General features: G+C 42.3%; 1 protein-coding gene across 1 annotated transcript in view; it reads left to right on the top strand.

Moving 5' to 3' along the window:
- Positions 1-227: 227 nt before the first annotated feature.
- Positions 228-21562, top strand: part of TTC37 (tetratricopeptide repeat domain 37) — a 73960-nt gene continuing 52625 nt past the window's right edge. The window contains exons 1-10 of the mRNA XM_015428195.1: positions 228-317; positions 2147-2290; positions 4595-4686; positions 5370-5445; positions 7101-7241; positions 10685-10783; positions 10888-10996; positions 14964-15104; positions 17363-17464; positions 18195-18334. Coding sequence (XP_015283681.1) covers positions 228-317; positions 2147-2290; positions 4595-4686; positions 5370-5445; positions 7101-7241; positions 10685-10783; positions 10888-10996; positions 14964-15104; positions 17363-17464; positions 18195-18334 — 1134 coding nt within the window. The remainder of the gene's footprint in view (positions 318-2146; positions 2291-4594; positions 4687-5369; positions 5446-7100; positions 7242-10684; positions 10784-10887; positions 10997-14963; positions 15105-17362; positions 17465-18194; positions 18335-21562) is intronic.

Genomic DNA, 21562 nt, shown 5'->3' with positions numbered 1-21562 from the left:
GACTTCCAACAGATATCCAGGTAATTGAAATCCCATGATCACTATGTCCCATCTCTTTTAGAACTTTGTGATCTGGTCTAGGAATGTCTCATCCACCTGTGGTAATACCACCTGCTTTACTCCCACACAAAACTCCCTGTAACATAACATAATGTAAGTAGTATTAATGATTTGTAAATGGTTTGGTATATGGATATAATTTTGTTCTCTTAACTTTGCCAGTAGCCATGTCAAACAAGGAAGTTAAAGCGGCTTTGAAAAATGCCAGAGATGCAATAAGAAATAAAGAATATAAAGAAGCACTGAAGTATTGCAAGGTAACTAGTGCTCAAAGTTCTTTATTTATTTGATTGATTTAAAACATTTATTAGCTTCCTTTCTTCATTACGGAGCTCAAGGTGCCTTACAACATATATAAAGTACATAAAAAGAATACAAACCAACATTTTAAAATCACAATTCAGGACTGCTAGTAAACTGAACCAAATGTGGTCCTAAATAAAACCATCTTCAGTTACCTCCTAAAGATTGAAATTGAGGGGGCCAGGTACACCTCCCTGGAGAGGTTGTTCCATAATCATGGGGCAGCCACTGAAAAGGCCCTCCCTTGTGTACCCACCAAATACCAAATGAGCTTCTTTGACTGATGGGACAGTGCAAAATACACTTTCTAGGTGTGAAATGTTATGCCCTATTAACAGTAGTTCTCTTCAGTATTCTTTAAGGGGTTACCAAAGCTTATTTAGAACTGGTGTCCTTGGTTCAAATTTACCAGTCTACTGTACTATACTAAATGTAAGCATATATTTTATGTAGGAATTATGCTTCAGAGGTGTGATGCATCATTCAGGGGCATCTGTACTCCAATTTTGGTGCTTGTCTCAATTTGTTCTCGGTTCCATCTCTATTATGACAAGGTTTGGTGTTTTGTCTCTAGAGGACTGCTTAAAAGTTCTTGTCTGCAAAGGGACAATTTAATTTTCCAGATTCCAAGAAGTATCACTCAGATTCAGATGCTAGATTCCATCTTGTGTAGATGGATTTAACACTCCCTTTATATTCATACCTTTTGACTTCTCCAAAGGTTATTATTTTTAATCAATAAATCTAATTCTCAGCATGGCCAGACTTGAGCCTGGAGTCATGGAGACTGGAGCCATGAACAGACAAGTGAGATCTTTCTACAAACCTGAAAAACACCAGCGGTTAGCAGGAAAATCTGAAATCTTATTTAAAAAATCCATATTAATAGAGGCAGCATCTGTAGCTTTAAGAAACAAATACCCTCTGTGGCCATTGCTAGGCAACAGTACTGCCAGCCTTCAAACCTTATTTTCAGTCAGTAAATATAGCTGAAGATGGGGGGCATATAAAAGTAAGTTGGTTGGTGGATAGGAAGGAGAAAAAGTGGAGAAGCTATGGGGACTTCTAGGGAAGAGACAGAGGAAATGGGGTCCCCTTCTTGTAGCTATCTAAAGCCAAAGCAAAAGGATATTTACTGTTGTAGAGGTCCAGACTAGTCTCTAGGAGACTCAGGTTCATATCCCCACTCTGCTAAGGACTCTTGCTGGTTGGCCTTGGGCCAGTCATTCTCTCTTAGTCTATCCTACCTCACGGTGAGGGGGCTGTTGTGTGGATAAAATGGAGGAGTAGAGAACGGTGTTGTAAGCCAGTTTGGGGGTCCCATTTGGGAGAAAAAACATTCACAATGCTATTGTGCTGCCAATAATTAGCATTACCTTGGGGGCAAAAGGGGACTGGACCACCCCTTCCTCTTTGAGATGGACTTTTTTCTTCCATAAATTTGGTGCCATTTGTGCATTCAAATTTTGTAGCGTTGTGATGCATCTGCATCCATGTAAGTGAGTACCTGTTGCTACTTGGCCTTGCAGCTTGCTGCATGGTTTTGAGCAAATCAGTCTTCCAGCATCATTTACTTCAGGGAGGTTTTGTGTTTTTTTTTTTTTAAAAAACACACACACAACAGTTTAATAAGATACTTGCACTTTTTGAATAAGATAACAGAGAAATCAGAATGTTGTATTGGAGCAAGCTGCAAATGCTGGTTTTCTCCGTCACCTATGGGAATGAGATATTCATTTTTCAACTGAAGATTAAAACGTTGTTTCACTTCACTGTGTTTTAGGCAGTATTGAAGCAAGAAAAAAATAACTACAATGCCTGGGTATTTATTGGTCTGGCAGCTGCTGAGCTGGAGCAGCCTGATCAAGCCAAAGGTGCCTATCAAAAGGCTGCTGAACTTGAACCAGGACAATTGCTTGCATGGCAGGTATGTGTGCAACTGACCCCCACATTCCATATTGTATGAAACCAGCTTCTATGAATAATAGCATTGAAATACAAATAGTTTGCAGAGAAGGTATAACAAGATGGGGGCCCCCAAAGACTCATATCATGCCCCTCCCAGCTGACCTTTACTTCCCACCCTCATGCTTTGACTCCACTTGACCACCCTTCCCTCTGCTTGGGACGGCCCTGTCTTTCCTTGCCCCAGCAGCTCTCCCCTTTGTCAGTTCTCCTCCTCCCCCCTGCATTTTTTGCAGTTTATCTTATTTTGGGTTGCTACAGCAATGAATTATGTGCTACAGCAAACGAAAATGCCACTTTCCCCCATTTTCATGACTTTTGTAGATGTACAGATACTGCTGTTGCTGTTTTGGGAGGGGTTTAGTCCTTCCCAGCTGTCTTTATTTTCATATTTGTTTCTGGTATCCCCCCAGGTGTTTGTATTGGCCTGGGTGACTCCATCTTTGCTACATGCTGGTGCTTCATTGCCCTGAGTCTTGGGAGAGGACAGTGTTAGCTGCTGTCAGGGGAACTTTCTCACTCTCATGCTTGTTAGCAATGCTTATCTTCAAGTCCTGGGTTGTTTCTTCCCCTCACTGGAAGCTAGGTGCAAGATGGCCTGGCTCATCCAAGTGTTTGGGATACCTTAATTAATCATCCTTGGACTCACAGCCAGCATTTAGGGTATAAGATGCGTCGTTTTAGTTATACACTGGGTCTCAAGGTTTGACTAAGTTTTGCTGTGCGTGCTCGAGGCCAGCTGATAGAAGTTTAGCCTGCATCATTCTTTTGTAACTTTGATGCATTATTAAAGATCTCATTGTAAGTAAACCTTGATCTCTCATATGTTTCTTTGGGAACTTCTAAAAACCTATGGAGCCCCTGACAAGAGTCCATAACAGTGTGCAGCAGAATATACCTTCACCCTGTATGCCTTGCTGCCCCCTCCTGCAGATATTTAGATCTGCACAGGGGTCATATTTGGTTATTAGGTATATGATGGTAGATTCAAGGGCAAAAGACTCTGCATTGAACCATCTTCTGGGGGTCTTGGAGCCAAATGATATTGATGGTGAAAAATCCATGAATGATCTTCTGTGTACCTTTTGACTGCACAGGAGGATGGTCAGCTGTTTCCCCTTAAACCCTGTGCAAATCACACAATACTTCCGAAGGACAAATTTAAGTGTTTTCACCCCATGTACAGAGAGGAGCCAGTTAGGTGTAGTGTTTAAAAGCAGCGGACTCTAATCTGAAGAACTGGGTTTGATTCCCCACTCCTTCACATGTAGCCAGCTGGGTGACCTTGGGACAGTCACAGTTCTCTCAGAGCTCTCTCAGCCCCACCTACCTCACAGGGTGTCTGTTGTGGGGAGAGGAAGGGAAGGAGACTGTAAGCCACTCTGAGACTCCAAGTGAAGGGTGGGGTATAAATCCAACTCTTTTTCTTCTTAATTCTTATAGAGGACTGTTTTATATGCATGAGTTGTTCTTCCTTAAAAAGAAAATCCTTAAATTCTTAAAAAGAAGAGAAAAGACATAGGAAAGAAACGATAGTAGATCACTGGTTTCATAAAGAAAGGCTTAAGATAGCAACAGACCTTTGAAGAAAAATGACTGAAATAGAGGTCTGCAAAGCAATGAGTGGTAGTGGACATCAAATGGACACAATAATCTGCTGATTATAGGTTAATTCTGTCTGTATGCTGTCAACACCTTTTTCAGCTTTTAGGTTTATGGATGCAAGGGTTTAACAAAAGATGAATGTAGAATATAGTCAATTGCTATGCTTCACCAGTAATTAAACAGTACATGTTCATTTCTTGGGAATAATGGTAAGGCAGAGAATTCAATGCTGTGGACATCCTGAGAAAGCAACCACAGGTTACTTATGTATGTGCTGTAGAAAACAGGGATTACTGATGCAGAAAACGAACCTGAACTTAACACTGATGCTGCAAAACAATTCTTTCCTGTGAAATGAAAAATAGTTGGTCTTGATTAATTAAAAAATATATTTCTTTTTTCTCGTGGTGGCTTACAAATCCTAAATTAATAGTGTTAAATATTTTTGTTCACTTTTGTGGAAATAATACTGACTACAGACCTTCTGTGTTGTTGTCAGTGGGTTTCACTCAGGACTGTTATTATCCGTTGTGGGTTACATGATCTGACCCTTAAGAGTTGATCATTGGACTCTTGTGGATTGACCCTGAAATGAATTTGAAAACAACCTTTGTAAAATCAAGGGTTTGCTTGAAAATTAATATGCTTCATGTTTATCTAGGGCCTAGCCAATTTGTATGAAAAAACAAACCATGCTGATGCCAGAGAGGATTTGGTTAATGTATATCAGAAACTGATGGAGCTCTATGAAAGGTAAGGAAGAAGTTGAGGGTAGTGCATTTAGCAGCAATATGTTAAAATTCAGTTTAAATTATTCTTCATGTTATTAGTTAATCACAGAGAATCTGTTATCATGGTAGCATCTGTAACCTTGTTATGTGAAATTAATACAATATTTCTGCAAAATATAATCCATCTGTGTTCTTGAAAAATCAATCTTTAATTTATCTTTTTACTATGTTGATAAAATTGTTTAAATGCATCTGTACAAAACAGTAAGGCCTGTTTCTTTATGTGATGTTACTTTTCAGAGCATCTACTTGTATAATACTTGCATGTACTACCTCTTAGCTAGGAAGATTTAGTAGGTGTTTAGGGTGTAAAGGCAAAAGCAAAAGGAGAACAGAAAGGGAGGAGAGGACTGTAGAAAGCAAGAAACAAGAGAATCAAAGGTAGGGCAATGTTGGGTTGGAAAAGAAGAGGAAAATTAGGCTGGCGTGGGGTCTACCTCCTCAGCTAGAATCACCTCGATGGGCCACATTTGTGTATACACAGTGTCACTGTTTGGGCACTCTGCTTGTTTAGTTCTTTGTAGCCTGATCAGATAGAAAAATAGCCTGATTCAAGGCAAAAATCTCATTAACCAAGTCACAGCCATAAATAAAACAGAAGTTATTAGTAAATTAATAATTATTTGTATTGTGGTATTTTTCCAGTACTGATAAACAGAAATGGTGTGAAGTATGTAAAAAACTTGTGGAGCTGTATCACCAAGAAAAGAAATTCCTACAGGTTGGTTAGTTGGTTGTTTATTGTATTGTTGTCCATAATTGCTCATTTATCTGATGTAACGCACTCTAGCTCACCGACTCATTGTTTGTTACTTATCTCCTTAAAGAAAAAAAACCCCAATTTGGTAGGCAGAAACATTGTCACTTTAGACCAAAATAGTTCACCTGTTTTGCTTTCCTTGATTTTTAATGGAAATGGCCTCGTTCAGCCAGGATTGCATCCTGTACCCACCTTCCCAACCACCATAGCAACCTGTAGATCTGTCAAGGAAAGGGAGAAATTATACTGTTGTCGTCACAGTATAATTTTAAGATGCTGAGGAGGCTGCTGGCTGTTGCAAATGAGCTGAAGGGAAAAAACAAGTAAGTAAGAATGTAAAAATACAACAGAATACTTTTATTATTGAGCTCAAACATAAGGCAGCACCAGATTGATTTTCTTTAATTTCATAATTGCCTAGTGCATATACCTCAAATCCCGCTTTCAAGGCTGAATTTCTGACTAGAATACAGTCCATGGAATATCTTTTATTAGAACCAACCCAGTGATACACACAAGTGTGCAAGCTTTCGAGTTCTCAGGTACTCTTCATCACTCTAGATTTTACAAAAAAGGGGGGGGGGAAAGCAGAATTTTTTTCCAGGTCATCATGATTTAAAATGCTCTTATGCCAGGATATGGTGGAATTTCTCCCCAGCAAAGGACAGTCAAGTTCCAGATTGCTGCTGGCCAGGGGACATAAAAGCAAGAGACAATAAAACTCCATTGCAACAATTTCCTCCAGTTCCTGACCAACTTTCAGTTTCAGGGATATATTTCCTCCAGAAGCTGAGAAGGTTTCTCTTAGTGTCCCAGGCAGTCTGTATACAGATGTCCTTAATAGTCTTAGAAGAGCATAGTGATACAATTGTTATGAAGATTTATTTATAATAATACAAATAAGTCAGACTTCAATTGTTCAGTTTTCTTTGTGCCTCTTAAACTGGAAGTTGTTCTTAATTTTTTTTTGTCCTGCTGTTAAGTTGTTCTCTTCATGGACAATGCTGTCACAGTCTTGTGTATAGAATATGGAGTAGGATCCTCAGACTAATTTCTGCTTGTACTAGAGTCCCCCCCCCCAATACTGTTCCTGAAGGTCTGTTATGACAAGAGCATGATTTCAGAGAGCACAGCAGGCTGCAGCGGGAAGGAGGAGGTGGGGAAGTTCCATTACACAAGTGCTGTCTGGGATGTGGTGTTTAAGATCCACCCCCTTGCAGTTAGTGTTTCATTTTTCTTCAGAATGTGGTGTTCTGACAAGCCATCTGGTATGTACTTGGTTTGCGATTGCTTCCATTACTGTGGGTTCCTTTGTTGTTACACTCTCCAGAAATACATAATCATCATACGGTATAAAGAAAGTTACAGAAGATGCCACCCATAGTGGGCACTTAAACAATTTCTATAGCTATGCAACCAAGTAGACAGCAGTAAGCAGTGGAATCATTTTACAATATTGACTTCTTACTGCTTTCTGTCATTTTCGGATGAGGTGAAAGCCATTTACCTTGATTGCTGGAATTGGGAAGTGTCTTCTGTATTGCTAGCGGTCAGAGATCAAACCTCTGTCCTGATTTGAGAAGGCACTGAAGCATGACTTTGTTTTGAAAAAACAGGTTGCTCGATCTTGGCACAAGCTGATAAAAACAAGACAGGAAGAAGGTGCTGATAATAATGAACTTCACCAGCTGTGGCAGCGGTTGGTCCAGTTACTGGCAGAGTGTGTGCACCTCCAAGACAACGAAACACAGCAGTTGGTAAGGCTCCAGCATATTTGCTAGTGTTTCCAAGCCACTGACACTAGTACAGAGTTCTGTACAATCATTCTTACTTATTCTCAACATAGATTTGAAGTAGTTCATAATTTCTATCTTGTAGATGAGAGTTGAGACCCAGACACAGTGACTGGATCAGCATCTTGAGATTGTGGCTAAACTGATTTATGCTGAGCTGTGAAGCAAGCTGGTCTTCACAGACCTATTATAGTAGAAATGGGCGTACTGGCAGTGAAAGCACAAAAAAACCCTCATCAGTTCTCACTTCAAAGAGAGTGCCATAACATTGTGACTTTTTAATGTTTTCCCTGTATCCTACCTTCATTGTGTCTTGGCTCCACTGCTTGGTTATTTTATTAAATTAATCCTTACCTGCATCTTTCTCTTAACATGATGCAGTTGTTGGTACCTGCCCTGTTCTTAATACAGAGTAGTCCTAGATGAGGTACTCTGTATTTAGAGTTGGCAGAGGACAAACGTATAGAACTCTGCCAGAATGGAGGGAGGGGGTGGGAGAAGAGGGAGAGATTAAGTGGTATGTGGCTATGATTTAAATGAAGTTTCCCGAATTATGGTTTAAGGACAAAGCACTAAACATTTACAAAGCTGAGTGACCACACAATTTTATTGAGCTCTGAAAAAAATAGCTCTGCAAATTTACAGCCAAAAGCAACTGTAGATAGCCCCTCGCTGCATCCACACCAGGATTATACAAGCCCACCAGTGTTCCCTCTAAAATGAGTTCGTGTGAGCTAGCTCACAGTTTTTTAGCCTCCAGGCACACATTTTTGTCTTAGCTTAGGAAGGATGGCTCCAGAGCAAACTAATTTATGCAGTAGCCAAATCACTCACTCACAATTTTAATGCCAGTAGCTCACAAAGTAGAATTTTTGCTCACAAGACTCCACATCTTAGAGGGAGCATTGCAGCCCACCCCTGTATTTTTTAGGAACCTTCACTTGATGTCATATGCTTTTTAAGCACAATTCATGGGCCTTCCAGGGCTTTCCTTTTAAGTTGGAGCAAAGAAAACCCTCATATGATCTGACGTAAAGAAGAAATGGCATGGTGGCTGCAGTCAGAGCCTTATTTATATTATTTATAGGTTTTTTTAATTATATCCTTTTCTCCCTAATCAGGACCCAAAGCAGCTTGTTACATTGTCCTCCCCTTCTCTGCCTTATAGTCACAACAACCTTGTGAGGCAGGTTAGGCTGAGAAACTGTGACATAGTGGGGATTCAAACCTGATTGTCCCGCATCCTAACCACTACACCATGCTGGCTGTCTATGTAGGGACTCTGCCCGCAGCTAATGGTGGAGGGGAGCAGAACTTAGTGCACCTCCCTAATGGCAGAGCTAAGCTTGGACATTTTTCCCTTTGCCCTTTTACAGGGCTTTTCTGTCTAGGAGCTAAATCATGGCTCAGCTGTGAGTCATGGGTCAGCCACTGGGGAAGGAAGGATTGCTGGGCCCTGAGAGGCACTGACAAGACTTTTGTTGTGTTGTCATAGAAGCACCAGTCTGACAAGGAGGGAGATGATGGTGAGAAATGCCAGCAGAGGGCAGTATGAGGATGGGGCATGTGGATTGCCATCCTGGCATTCTTCCTTTCTGCTCATTGCTGCTTCTATAGTGGCTTTTCCTGTCCCTGTGTGAAAGCAACCCAAGTTAGCTATTGTCTCTTATTTCACAAAGACAACCCTTCTCCCCAATCCTGGATGTGCTTTTGTAAATGTTTTTTAAAACGTTAAGAAATATAGAGAAGGATGAACATTTGAATAAATATTTGAATACATTTGAGGAGGCGTCAAGGCCCAGTGGTAGAGCATCTGCTTAGCAAGCAGAAGCCCCAGGAAATCCTAGAAATGCCAGGCATCTCTTGGGATCACTGGAAACTCTGTGGGATTCCTAGAGAGGACTAAAGTCAGTTATGGGTTTTTTTGGCAGAACTGCTGGGGGTGAAAACCTTACCATAATGTATATTTGAATGTTTTGACTGTCTTCACCCAAAGTAAGCTCTGCATCAAAAGCAAGTTTATACTGAGTTGCTTTTCCATTGCCTGTGTATCCTGGGTGTCTTGTGAGGAGACCTATAGAAATGTTACCTCTTTTTAATCCAAAGAATGAGCTTCAAGAGCAGTTACGTGATTGAATATTGAAATGTGGGGGAAAGAGGCTGTACTGGATGTGGGACTGAAAAGGCACAGTAGCAACTAGTATGAAAGTATTCAGTAATAGTTTTCAGATTCTTGCTTTAGTATGTAATTTGTAATGCAGAACTACACATTATATGTAACTAGGGGCAAGGCCTGTTGCGGGAAGAGGCAACGAGCCCTACTGAGAGTCCTTGTAAGGGCCCGCCGCCTCCCTGGCCCCAGCGGCACCGGGTGAGGGAAGGACGGTGCAGCTGCCTCCCCTCGTCCCTGAGCGCAGCGTGGGCCAGATGCAGCCCCCCCCCAGCAGGGCCTGCTGCCTCTGTGGACCAGGCAGCGCCGGGTGAGGGAAGCGCAGTGCGGCCACCTCCCCCGTCCCGGATGGCAGCCAGGGCGCGCCACCAGGCCAGTGAAGGTGGTGGAGGGAACGCTGGTGGAGGACGAACACTGTCCCCAAGGAAGTGCTCGCAGCATCCCCAGGCTAGGCTGTGGCTGCCCCGGGAAGCTCGGCGCGGCCTTCCCCCTCTGTCCCCAAGGTGAGGTGGGTCATGCCGCCAGGGAGGCAAGGCCAGGGGCGGCACTAGAACCCCGGCAGAGGCCCCCCCTGCAGAAGTGCCCGCGGCATCCCTGGGCACAGGGAAGCGTGGCGCGGCCATCCCCTTCTCTCCCTGCCAACCCGGTGCTGCCGCTGCTGCTTAGACCCATCCCCAGTTCTGGAGAGGCCGGCCAGCCTCGTCCCTCCGCCCCAGCCAATGGGACGCCAGGAGTCCTGAGTGGCAGCTGTCAGCCCAATGGCTGAGGAAGCGCATTTCTTCTTGCCACCCCATAGGCTAAGGGCCACCCCAACTGACAATTATATAAGGGAGAGATTAATCCTTTTCCTGCTTGGTTTGGGGGTGGGAACTGAGGGTGGCAAAGTCACTTACCTTTTGTCAGCGGTTTGTCTGGTGGGAAAGGAGCTGAGTGGTCAATTTTGAGTGGACAAAGGGCTAGCAGGGAGGGGGTGCAGCTGTTTTCACACGGACCCTTCCCTCAAGATTCCGACTTCCTCTGTCTGCTTTAATATTTTTAAAAGGTCAAGAAAAAGAATTCTGCAACTACATAGGACATTATTTACTCCAGTGTTGGCTATGTACATGGAACTTCTTGCTGTATTGGCTGTGGAATCTTTTAAAATGTCTGTCTCTGACCAAATACCATTGCTTTTTAAAAGTTTACTGTTTGTTGGTATCTTCATTATTTCAACATTGTGTCTATAATACTTTTTCAGCTTCTTGGTGCATTTGAACAGGCAGTGAGTTCTTCGGACCCAATTCCAAGTGAAGAGCACCAAAAGCTTTACAGAGAGTTCATTCAGTGTTTGTCAAAAGTAAGGATTGCTGTTATTTGCAGTGTTCCAATTTAAAATAAATTATTTTAATTTTGCTTACATCTACTAACTTTACTAATTGTTTTTCTCTTCCTGAAATTGAGTTTCCTCATGAGTTTCCGAGACTGAAGAAGGCCTGTGAAGATATGATGGTTTTGTATCCTTCAGTGAGTTATCCTTTGGCAGTTCTTTGCCTACACTTTATTCAATCAGGTAAGTGACTTTTAAAATTATGATTAGCTAGTCTGCTATCCCTTACTTGACAACTATCTATCTCACTTCTGCATCATCTCTCCTTTCTTTCTTTTCAAAGCTTTCTTGGGCAGAGGAGATCTTATCCTTGCAGATTTGAGTTTGTCACAGAGAAAATGTATAGTTAAGTTATTTATTTCATTGAAAAAGGATGAAAAGCTTCTTACAGAGTCCAAATCAGTCACCTGCTGCATTTGGAGTTTTAGACTGTGGCTAGGACATTTCATGCCCTATGTATGGCAAGAAAGTTGTGGCTTTTTAATCAATGTCTGACAATAGCCATAACATATGACTAATATGTTGTATTATACCGTGGGATTCGGGGGGTGGGGTGTTCCAGGAACAAAATTATTTTACTACTATTTGTTTCCTGTAGTATTCCAGTCACAGTTGAAGGTGTGATCTTCTAAAGAGCCTAAAAAGCTCGTTTATACAGATGCAAATCCACAAAAACACACGCACCTTGGAACCCATTTGTTGCTTATTGTACTGTCACAATTCCCAAAGCTGACTAAGAATGTCTTAACACAGAGGTGTCAAACTCATTTGTTACGAGGGCCAGATCTGATATAAATGTCACTTTGTTGGGCCAGGCCATGTGTGCCATAAAATGTAACACAAGATACCAGAGATATAAACTTTATAAAGGTGATTTCCGATGTCGAATGGCAATAGTAGGTGAATGACAAATGCAGGTTTGATTGGATTAGGTGTGATATTCAGGGGGGTAGTAGGCGTGGACCCCACTGGTGGACCTCCTGATGGCACTGGTATTTCTGGCCACTGTGTGATACAGAGTGTTGGACTGGATGGGCCTTTGGCCTGATCCAACATTGGCATCTCTTATGTTCTTATGTTCTTATGAGGTATAAACTTTATAAAGGTGATTTCAGATGTCGAATGCCAATAGTAGGTGAATGCCAATAGCAGGTTTGATTGGATTAGGGGTGATATTCAGGGGGGTAGTAGGCGTGAACCTAAGAGTAGCAGTGCTCTTCCAAAATAATGTCAAAAGGGAGGTTAAAAAGAGAGACTGCTGAATTGCAACTGATAATGAAGCTCACAACAATGCATCCTCCAGAACTGAACTGAGAACTAGTTTCCCTGTCTCATTACCAATGTGTGCTATTATCATTTGGCATCTGAAATCACTCCACTCTCCAAGATACAAGGACCAATCTAAGTGTTCTAATTCCCAATCAGGGTCTTTTTGAAAGGAAATAAACTCCAGATAGGAACAGAGAAATCCATTAAAAAAAAAACCTTTTCAGAATAATCCAAAATAATTTCCTCAGTGTAAATTGTGCTTGTCAGAAGAATCCATCCACCCTCTCTCCCACTGAAGAAGTATGCTTACACACAAAAGCTTATCCCTTGAATAAAAACGTTGTTGGTTTTAAAGCTGCCATGGGATTCCAATTTTGTTTTTTTTCTCTCTCTTTTCTCCTCCTTCCCAAAAGAGGAGCAGCAGCCCCGGAGAAGGAAGCCGAAGCATGCATGTTTGTGTGTGTCAGTGTGTGTGTGTGAGAGAGAGGCTTGTTTTTGTATCTCCACCATGGAGCAGCCACAGAGCTCTTTCCGTGTGTGTGTGTGAGTGGGAGAGGGGAGGAGGGAGGCTTACTTTTGAATCTCTCCAGCATGAAGCAGGGTTCTTCTGGCAAGGCCGCATCAAGGCCGGCCGTGGGATCGCCGGCGCGTCCTTCCGCCGGCGCATCCTTGGCTCCTGGCCGAACTGCGCATGCTCACACATGCGCAGTTCGGCAGCCTCCCCCTCCCGACCGTGGCTTCCTCCCCGGCATCTGATCGTGCCGGGGAGCAACGGTGCCGCGGCTCAGGGGATCCGTGGGATCCCGCCGCGGCGTCTCTATTTTGGTGCAGCTCTGATTAGCTGCACTTCGCTTGTTTTTTATTCTGCCGTGTGGCAGGGACCTCTGTATCTCTACAGCATGAAGCAGCCACAAAGCTTTCTCTATTTCTGTGTGTGTGTGAGAGAGAGAGTGAGGGGGGAGAGAGGCAAGAAGTATGAAACAGGAAGCAAATAGCCACTGAGGGAACTGGGGGGGAAAGCAAGTTAGGGTGCGGCTGCAGGAGCAGCCCTGGAAAAAGAAGCAGGAGAATGAAGTTACTTGGGGGCAAGTTCTGACCCCTGCATGGGTTGGATGCGGCCCATGGGCTGCACGTTTGACACCCCTTCCTTAACCCACAGAGTGCAAATATAGAAGGCGAGGAATCACACAGTCAAATTTCTGTCCTGTCCCATCCCTACAGCTCAGGCAGGTAACAATTAAAAAAGCAGTACTGTAAAGTAGACAAAGAACTAAATAACCATTTAAAGAATATGAAAACAACATTTAATAAACCCCAGCATTTTAAAGCCAGTCCAACCGAGGAAACTGTAGGATGTTTTTGGAATTTGAAGAATTTCTAGAGTAAGGGTTACGTAGCTATAGAGCAGCCATCAAGTATGCGCCTGTATATGTGTCCTTTTTTTGAGTAGATGGTATAATCAAGAGGTTGTGCTCATGTATTTTAAACACTGTAGCAGGAAAATAAAAGAAAAACAGTATTTTGTAGACAATTTGGGTTATGAATTAAAAAGCAGAATCTTGAATTGTGCCTGGAAGATCACAGGAAGCCTATGCAGGTCCTGAAACAAAAGTACTTAAAGGCTGTAAAGGTAATAATTGGGCCTTTTGAGTTGGGCCTACAAGTGCATTGGAATGGGAACCTATACAGCTGTTGAAGCAATAGAATTATGTGCTGTAAGCAGCTATTCCCAGATAAGGACAAAATAGATCCTTGTAAAAAAAAAAACCCCAACATATCCAGTGTGGTGTAGTGGTTAGAGTATCGAACCTGGACCTGGGAGACCTAGGTAAAAACCTCCACTCCACCATGGAGGCTTGCTTGGTGACTATGGGCTAGTCACACACTCGCACCTTAACCTGCTTCACAGGGTTGTTGTGAGGATAAAATGGAGGAGAAGAGAATGATGCAAGCCTCTTCGGCTCCTCATTGGGGGGAAAGATGGGGTATAAATGAAGTAAACAAATATAGTCCCAACCTGCTGATTCCAGCATTTGGTGACAAATCTTAGGTGACTGACCACTGAGTGGCCTACTTGGGGCCTATTTGGAGTATAAAGCAGATCCGCTCTAGATTTCTGTTTTAAGGAATAATATAAAAGGCAGTGAGGGGTCCTTGCCCTATTCTTTCCAAGTGAAAAACCTTTGTCCTTTATACGATATGGTCTGAAAAAGGAGCTCTAAAAACAGTATTTTCAGTTTCTCATGAACCAAAAAAAGCAGAAATACTGTTCACAACTACCTGATGGCTTAGTACAGAAGAAGAGAGATTTAGTCTAGAAAACAGTCAGTTTTGTATGTTATAAGGTAGAATTTGTTTATATGAATGAAAACTTGAAACTGCCTTACACCAAGGCAAGACCATTGGTCTGTCAAGATCAGTATTATCTACTCTGTGTGGCAGAGGTTTTCTATGGTCTCAGCTCAGAGTCTTCTTCATCACCTGCTACCTGATCCTTTTAACTGGAGATGTCAGGGACTGAACCTTGCATCTTAGGTATGCAAAGTAGATGCTCTGACCCTTGGCACCTTCCCCAGCAGAAACATACCTGCTTTTACTGCATGATTGTGTTAGTTTCTGTAAACTAATTTTCCTCTGGTAAAGAAGACAGACTCTTGGAGGCATAGTGCTTGCATGTGGAGATGGGAAGATTGATCTGGCCCAGTGTAGAAACTAAAATTCATACCTTACAGAATTAAGAAGAGATGTTCCTTGTTATGGACAAGTCAGAAAAATGGTTTTCAAGAAGAAACCCAGCTGTTAGGAAACAAATAAGCAAAATTGCTTTTTTTCCCTTCTCAGTTTTTATATGTAGTTAAATGAAAATGTAATTGTATTCTAGGCAGCATCACTGAGGAGGCTGTTGACTGTTGTCACAAGCTTTTGAATATTGACTCAAGAAGCGGTCCAGCTCTCATTGGTTTAGGGATTCGATCCCTTCAGGAAAAAAAGTATGAAGATGCTCACAGAAATCTAACAGAAGGTAAGCAGAAAGACTTTAATTATATTCCAATGTGCATTCTATTTGGGGGGTTTAAGACTTTAAATTGCAAGTGAACCTGGGTAAAATCAGTGGCTTTGATTTTGTTACACATGCTCAGCGACACTTGAGAAAGGGAACTTTTTGACCTCCGTGCTCTTGCTGCCATGCTCCTGAAACTCTGTTTCCAGTTAGTGGATTCTTGGGAAGCATATGGGGAATAGAATGGGAGTCTGCGGCTGAATGGGGGAAATTGTCAACTCCCTGCCCCCATAGTGCCTACTGCAAGTGGAAAAGTAGGTTGGGATCCATACCAATGTAAATTGTCATGAGGCTCTTTCTGAGGGAAAACAAAAAGGAGTCTCGTGGCACCTAAAAGCAAGCCTTGACAAATTTAGGAACCAGACTCATTTTCAGCTTTCATTTTTAATGGCTAACATTTCAAATTATTACTGCCATAAAACTTACTCCTAATCTCTTCACAATGCCTTGCGATTTTATTAAGGCTATGACAAAATATTGTAGTATATAAATAAATATAGGGGTAACTCTAGATATCAATGCAATAAAAATCCTGTCTTTAACTACAGCTTAACTTCTCCCCAATTTCTGTGATTTCATTGTTTTAAAAATCTTTACTTAATTGAAGATAGGAAGCAGTATCAAAAGCAACTGGTTAATTCATCCACCATTATTGAATAGTGTGAAAATTGTTTACATATAAACATGCAATTACAAGAACTTCATGTATGTTTATTTTTGTCATACAGCAAAACATTCTGATGTGAAATGAAGCTTTGGGTTGGCTTCAGCCAGCTTTTTTTGCTTAATAAGGCAATTCCCTCGTTATTTCCCCTGTTTCTCATGGCATTTGTCCATGCCTGTTTCATAATTTCAAAGATAGTCTTTTGGTGGTCAACAAGGGCCCCTTTCTCTTATTTTCATCAGTGGAAAAACTGGTCAGATCCAATCCTTTGTATTTCCATTGAGAATTGCTGGAAGATACTACTGTAAAATCATTATTGGAAATACTAGGCTCTGCAATGAAGTTTCTAGGTACCATTGGTCACCTGGTGTCTGGGATTTGTCAAACTCTGCTATGACGAACTTTTATTACTCTCCCCGCACTGGTGTGAACTTTCCCATCAAAATTATTTGGTTCTCTGCTGTGACTGTTCAGAGAATTTCCTATGAAAGTTCAGGTTTTCTTGAGTTGGTCACTGACATAACCCTAACTCACCCTTGGTTAAATTACAGTTTATTTCTATTTCCTGAGTTGTTCCCTTACAACAGACTAGGGTTCTCAGAGCTAAACCCTCAGAGACACTGAGCAGGAATTTATCTCCTCCTCCTCAGAGGAATCAATCGTGTTCCTTTTTGGTTTGAAAGGGAGTTTCTCACACTACCCCAATCACTCCTGCCAAATTTCTTTCCCGGTTATGGTGTTTGTTTAAAGTGGACGTCAGTTTATGTTGACACTTAAGACTTTGAATTCTTATAGTGAATTCTTCCTCAGGTTAGGAATGCTACAGTTAAGGCAAGGAGACTTTTACTTTCACTCTACAGGTTAACCTGTCTGACTTGTCTTGTCAGACTCACTGACTCCAAAACTCTGTCAGAAACCAACTGGCTGCCTTCAGAATGGTTCCAGCTCTAAACCGTAATTTCCAGACTGACAGCTGACAACTCCCTTCAGCATTCAGCTGATCATATATTTTCCTCTGCTAGCACTGGCCAATCAAAGAAGAGGAGCAGCATGTCACTCAAGCTCTCCCTTCCAAAGAAAAGTTAACTCTTTATCTCCTGGTTCTCTGATTTAGCTGCACTATGAAACCTGCTTTTTAAGTGCAGTCCATCACATCTGCCTTAAAGAGTCATGGGCTTTCTGGAAGTCCATAGGAGATTATGCTTCAATAAATAAATTCACCTTTATTGTGTTACTGCACTCCTCTTTGGTTTTGCTGTAACAAATTAGCATGACTTTTTGAGTGAGGGATCTTTGTCAAAGTTAATGACTGTTTTACTCTAGCTATTATTACGTAACAGGAGAATTTACATGCAACTAATGACCTACATCCAGCATTGTTGTTGTACGAGGATGTTTGTGGTTATCTAAAAACTGTCTAGAGTCTAACAGAATTGTTGAGGAAGTTATTTTGGGTGTTGTAGTCCTTGGTTTATCTGGACTGAAGAGACCTTATAGCATTCAAGTAACATACTTTGGAATGCATTGAATCAAACTTGAAAATCTTTCCTGCCAGGTTTGCAGCAGACCAATCAGTGTTCCACAGGATGGCGTTACTTAGGAGAAACACAACTGAAAATGCACAAATTCAAAGAAGCTGTTTGTTCTTTCAATCAAGGTAATTGTACAGCTGAGAGGACTAGTGGTTTCTAATTAAATGCACTTCATAGAAAACTTCTAAAATTCTAAGGGGAACAGGTTATTTGTGGCATGTGTTTCTGTACAAAATATAAAATTTTCTTTATTTAGAAAAACTTTAACCTGATTGTCAATGTATTTTTCTCTTGGTGGGAACACTAATCTATTTAGTAAAATAACAGTCCATAAAGCCATTTGGTGTAGAAGTGGCAAGCAGTAATTGCTACTTAATCTGAGCCATTCAGCTGTCAAAATCTAATGTGAAGAAAACGTTTTCATTGCTTTAATAGGCCAAGCTCCTAGATCCAAGACAATTTTGTGTCTATAACAGAAAAAAGGGCTCTTCCCATTGTCACTTTAAAGTAACAGGCATTTGTAGTAATTGTTACTATTAGATATAAATATTTGGTATATTTAAAGCTTTTGTGAATGTTGCTCCAGAGATCTTCAGATTCTAGAAAGAATGGCATGGTAGCAGAATGAATGGTTATACAGTACTAATTAAATAAATGGTACAAATGGCTGTATCTAGACAGGTTTTATCCTTGAAATTATCTTGTAAAGATGAAAAAGTGGGAAGTTTTATCAGGATCCTTTAGAAGAGGCAATTTCTCAATCTGACGTCAAATAAACTAGAAATGTTAAACTAATTATTAAAGTGAAAGTGCATTTAAGTCAAGCATACAGCTAGAATTGTTTTCTATTGACAGCTCTTAAGACTTTGGGACAGCTTAATGAACCCAGTTCCAGTCAGCAACAGAAAAACCTTATTCATCGTTTCAAGGCAGAGGCCTTGATTAAAATTCCAGGCACTGACTCTGCAGAAGAAGCCATAAATTCCCTTGATCAGGTATGTGACTAGTTGTTTTCTTTTTTCTGAGCTTAATATATAAAACCTGTATGTTTAAAATAAAAATATGTGGACAAATGTATTTTAATTTGAGGCCTGGGCCCTGCACATACTCCACACTTGGTTTTAAAAGGTTTTTCTCTGAGCAGAAGGCAGATGGGGGGAGTCAGTACTGTCAATGGCTCTAGCAAGTGCTGAGCCATCAAAGCTTTGCAAATGCAAGTGGCCATCCTGTCTGGAGACAGTGAAATACCCAGCTCACACCTTGGCTGGAATCTTACACCCAGAAGGGGACAGATACCTGGAATGTAGGAGGCTAGATAGGATCTCCCTGGCTACCCCAGGAAAGAGAGATTTAACCTACAGAGGGAGTGGGCAGACAGAAGATATTAAGAGGGGTCCATTTTTGGCTGATTTCATCTGGAGGAAGAAGTTCTCACACCTGGACTCCAGGTTGATGGATGGCATCACCATGTGGAGCAGGCAAACAGCTGGCTGCCTGGATAAAGACTCCAAGGTAATGGGAAGCTTTTAGATCACTGTAAGTTCCAAGCTTAAAGAGCCTGCCTTGGAGTAGGGGTGTGCAAAAAAAAATTGGAATTTTCCAGGTTTGGGTAAATAGAAGATGGAGGTCCTGTGCCTGAGTCGGGGCGGACTGAGGGTAGGGATCCCACTCCCAACCTTCGATGGGGCTCAGATGGTGCCTGTGCCAGAGGTTAGGAGCCTGGGAGTGCTCTTGGATGCCTCCTTAACTATGGAGGCCCAGGTAGCAGCCACTGCCAAGTCTGCCTTTTACCACCTTCGGCTGATCAGGCAGTTGGTTCCCTTCCTTGAACGCAACGACTTGGCAACAGTGATCCATGCGATGGTCACTTCGAGATTGGACTACTATAATGCTCCCTACATGGGGCTGCCCTTGTCACAAATCCGGAATCTAAAGTTAGTGCAAAATGCTGCAGCCAGGCTTTTAATGGGCCTCCCAATGCGGGAGCACATTCAGCCTGTGCTGAAAGCATTGCACTGGCTACCGACAGCATACTGAATTTGGTTCCAGGTGCTGGTTCTTACCTTTAAAGCCCTTTATGGTCAGGGACCTACATACCTGAGGGACTGCCTTTCCCCACATGTTCCCCAGAGAGCACTGTGATCAGGGTCCCAAAACTGACTGACCCTCCCCAGACTCAAGGATGCCAGGCTGGCAATAACCAGGGCCAGGGCTTTCTCAGTGGCGGCTCCTCTCTGGTGGAATGAGCTCCCAGAAGAGATCAGGGCCCTGTGGGACCTTATGCAATTCCACAGGGCCTGCAAGATGGAGCTCTTCCACCAGGCCTTTGATTAGGAGGAGCCACCTCGATAGAGAACCCTGTTCCCTGAAGTAATCAGAACAGCCTGTGCCAGCTGCATAAGGTTAGATCAACGGCCTGACCGCTAGGACGGTATACTGAAGGTCAGCCGCCATCTTTTAAAATCCTTTAAAATTTCTTTAATTATTGGTTTCATCAGTGTTAGCACCTTTTAATGCTAGAATGTTTTATATAGTTTTAGGATTATTTATACTGTCTATTTGTGTATTTTATTCCTTTGTAAGCCACCCTGAGCCAGCCTTGGCTGGGAGGGCAGGGTATAAATCTGATAATAAATAAATAATAGGTAATAACAAGTATGAGGTAAAGAGAGAAGAATACAAAAGTAAAAGATTGAAGTTGCAATTGGCTAGTTGTGCTTTTTATCTTTGAGGACTGTTCTTATGGCGCCTGTGTGTAATCTCTTACTGCACTTGTAATCTCAATAGTTTCCCCCACCCCCCCACTAAATTACCCGTTCTGCTTAAGGGATAAATACTGCATGCTAAAAATGAGCAAAGTATTGTTAGTTCATTGCAGCATATGGTTTCATTCTGTGCTACTTTTGATTGCGCAGTTTATCTGAAAGTAATTTAATTTAATTGGTCGTATTCATTTTACATTGTTTTGAAGCCTGGTATATTTTTATTTTATAACCTTTCCAGAATCACTCAAGGTACAATATGGCTTGACTAAAGAGTAAGAACATGAAAAGGTCACTTAAATGAAAATAGAATAACGTTTTCTTTACGAAGAAGTACTTTCCTCAATGCTATTTAACATCTACATGTGCCCCCTTGCCCAGATTGCCCGGAGGCATGGGCTGGGTTGTCACCAGTATGCGGATGACACCCAGCTCTATCTGTTGTTGGGTGGCTAGTCAGACTCTAGTCCGGGAGATCTGGATCTGGCGTTGAAAGCCGTGGCTGGTTGGCTTAGACGGAGTCGATTGAAATTGAATCCAACGAAGATGGAGTTCTTGTGCCTGAGTTGGAGTGGACCAAGGTTAGGGATCCCACTCCCGACCTTCGATGGGGCGCCATTGGTGCCAGCGATGGAGGTGAGGAGCTTGGAAGTGCTCCTGGATGCCTCCTTAACGATGGAGGCCTAGGTAGCAGCCTCTGCAAAGTCTGCCTTTTACCATCTATGGCTGATTAGGCAGTTGGTTCCTTTCCTTGAATGCAATGACCTGGCAACAGTGATCCACGCAATGGTCACCTTGAGATTTGATTACTGCAATGCTCTCTACATGGGGCTGCCCTTGTCCCAGATCTAGGGGTGTGCAAAAAAAAAAATTGGTAAAATTTGGATTTGGCTTTATTGGACCCAATTTTTTTCAGGATTTCCAAAAAAATCTGAATATCTATACCGGTAAAGCATAGATATCTGAAAATTTTCAGAATTCCCGAAAAATTCAAGACCATTATATCCAATGGGGCCATTGAAGTCAATGGCGAAAATTCTCTGGAAAGTTTGCAGGGGGCTCGCAATCTGCCCCCCCACCTGTGCCAATGTGCCAGGCAGTGTCTGTGCAAGTGAGCAATCAGCTAGGGGTGTGCGATTCCCCACTCAGCACATTAAGAGAGGCAAAGGGAGGCCAGAGGAACCCAAATGGGCCCAAATCAGAGTGGTTGCTAGCTCTCCAGCCTGGTTTGGAAATGCAAAGGTGCCCAGAGGCTGAAAAAGATTTGGGAGTCCCTATTCAGGAGACAGTAGCAGAACCAGTGCACGGTGGCCCCCACAACCTGTGCCAACCAGCCCTCGCAACAAATGAGTCTCTCCCTGACATCTCTGCGGCCAGAGTCATGGAATCACAGAGTTGGAAGGGACCTCCGGGGTCATCTAGTCCAACCCCCTGCACATTCCCTAAACAATGATTTGCCCA

Source organism: Gekko japonicus, unplaced genomic scaffold, assembly GCF_001447785.1.
Source record: "Gekko japonicus isolate JY-2015 unplaced genomic scaffold, Gekko_japonicus_V1.1 scaffold1858, whole genome shotgun sequence".
NCBI lineage: Eukaryota > Metazoa > Chordata > Lepidosauria > Squamata > Gekkonidae > Gekko > Gekko japonicus.
Note: the sequence above shows the minus strand (reverse complement) of the source record. Positions and strands in the feature narration are given on the sequence as shown.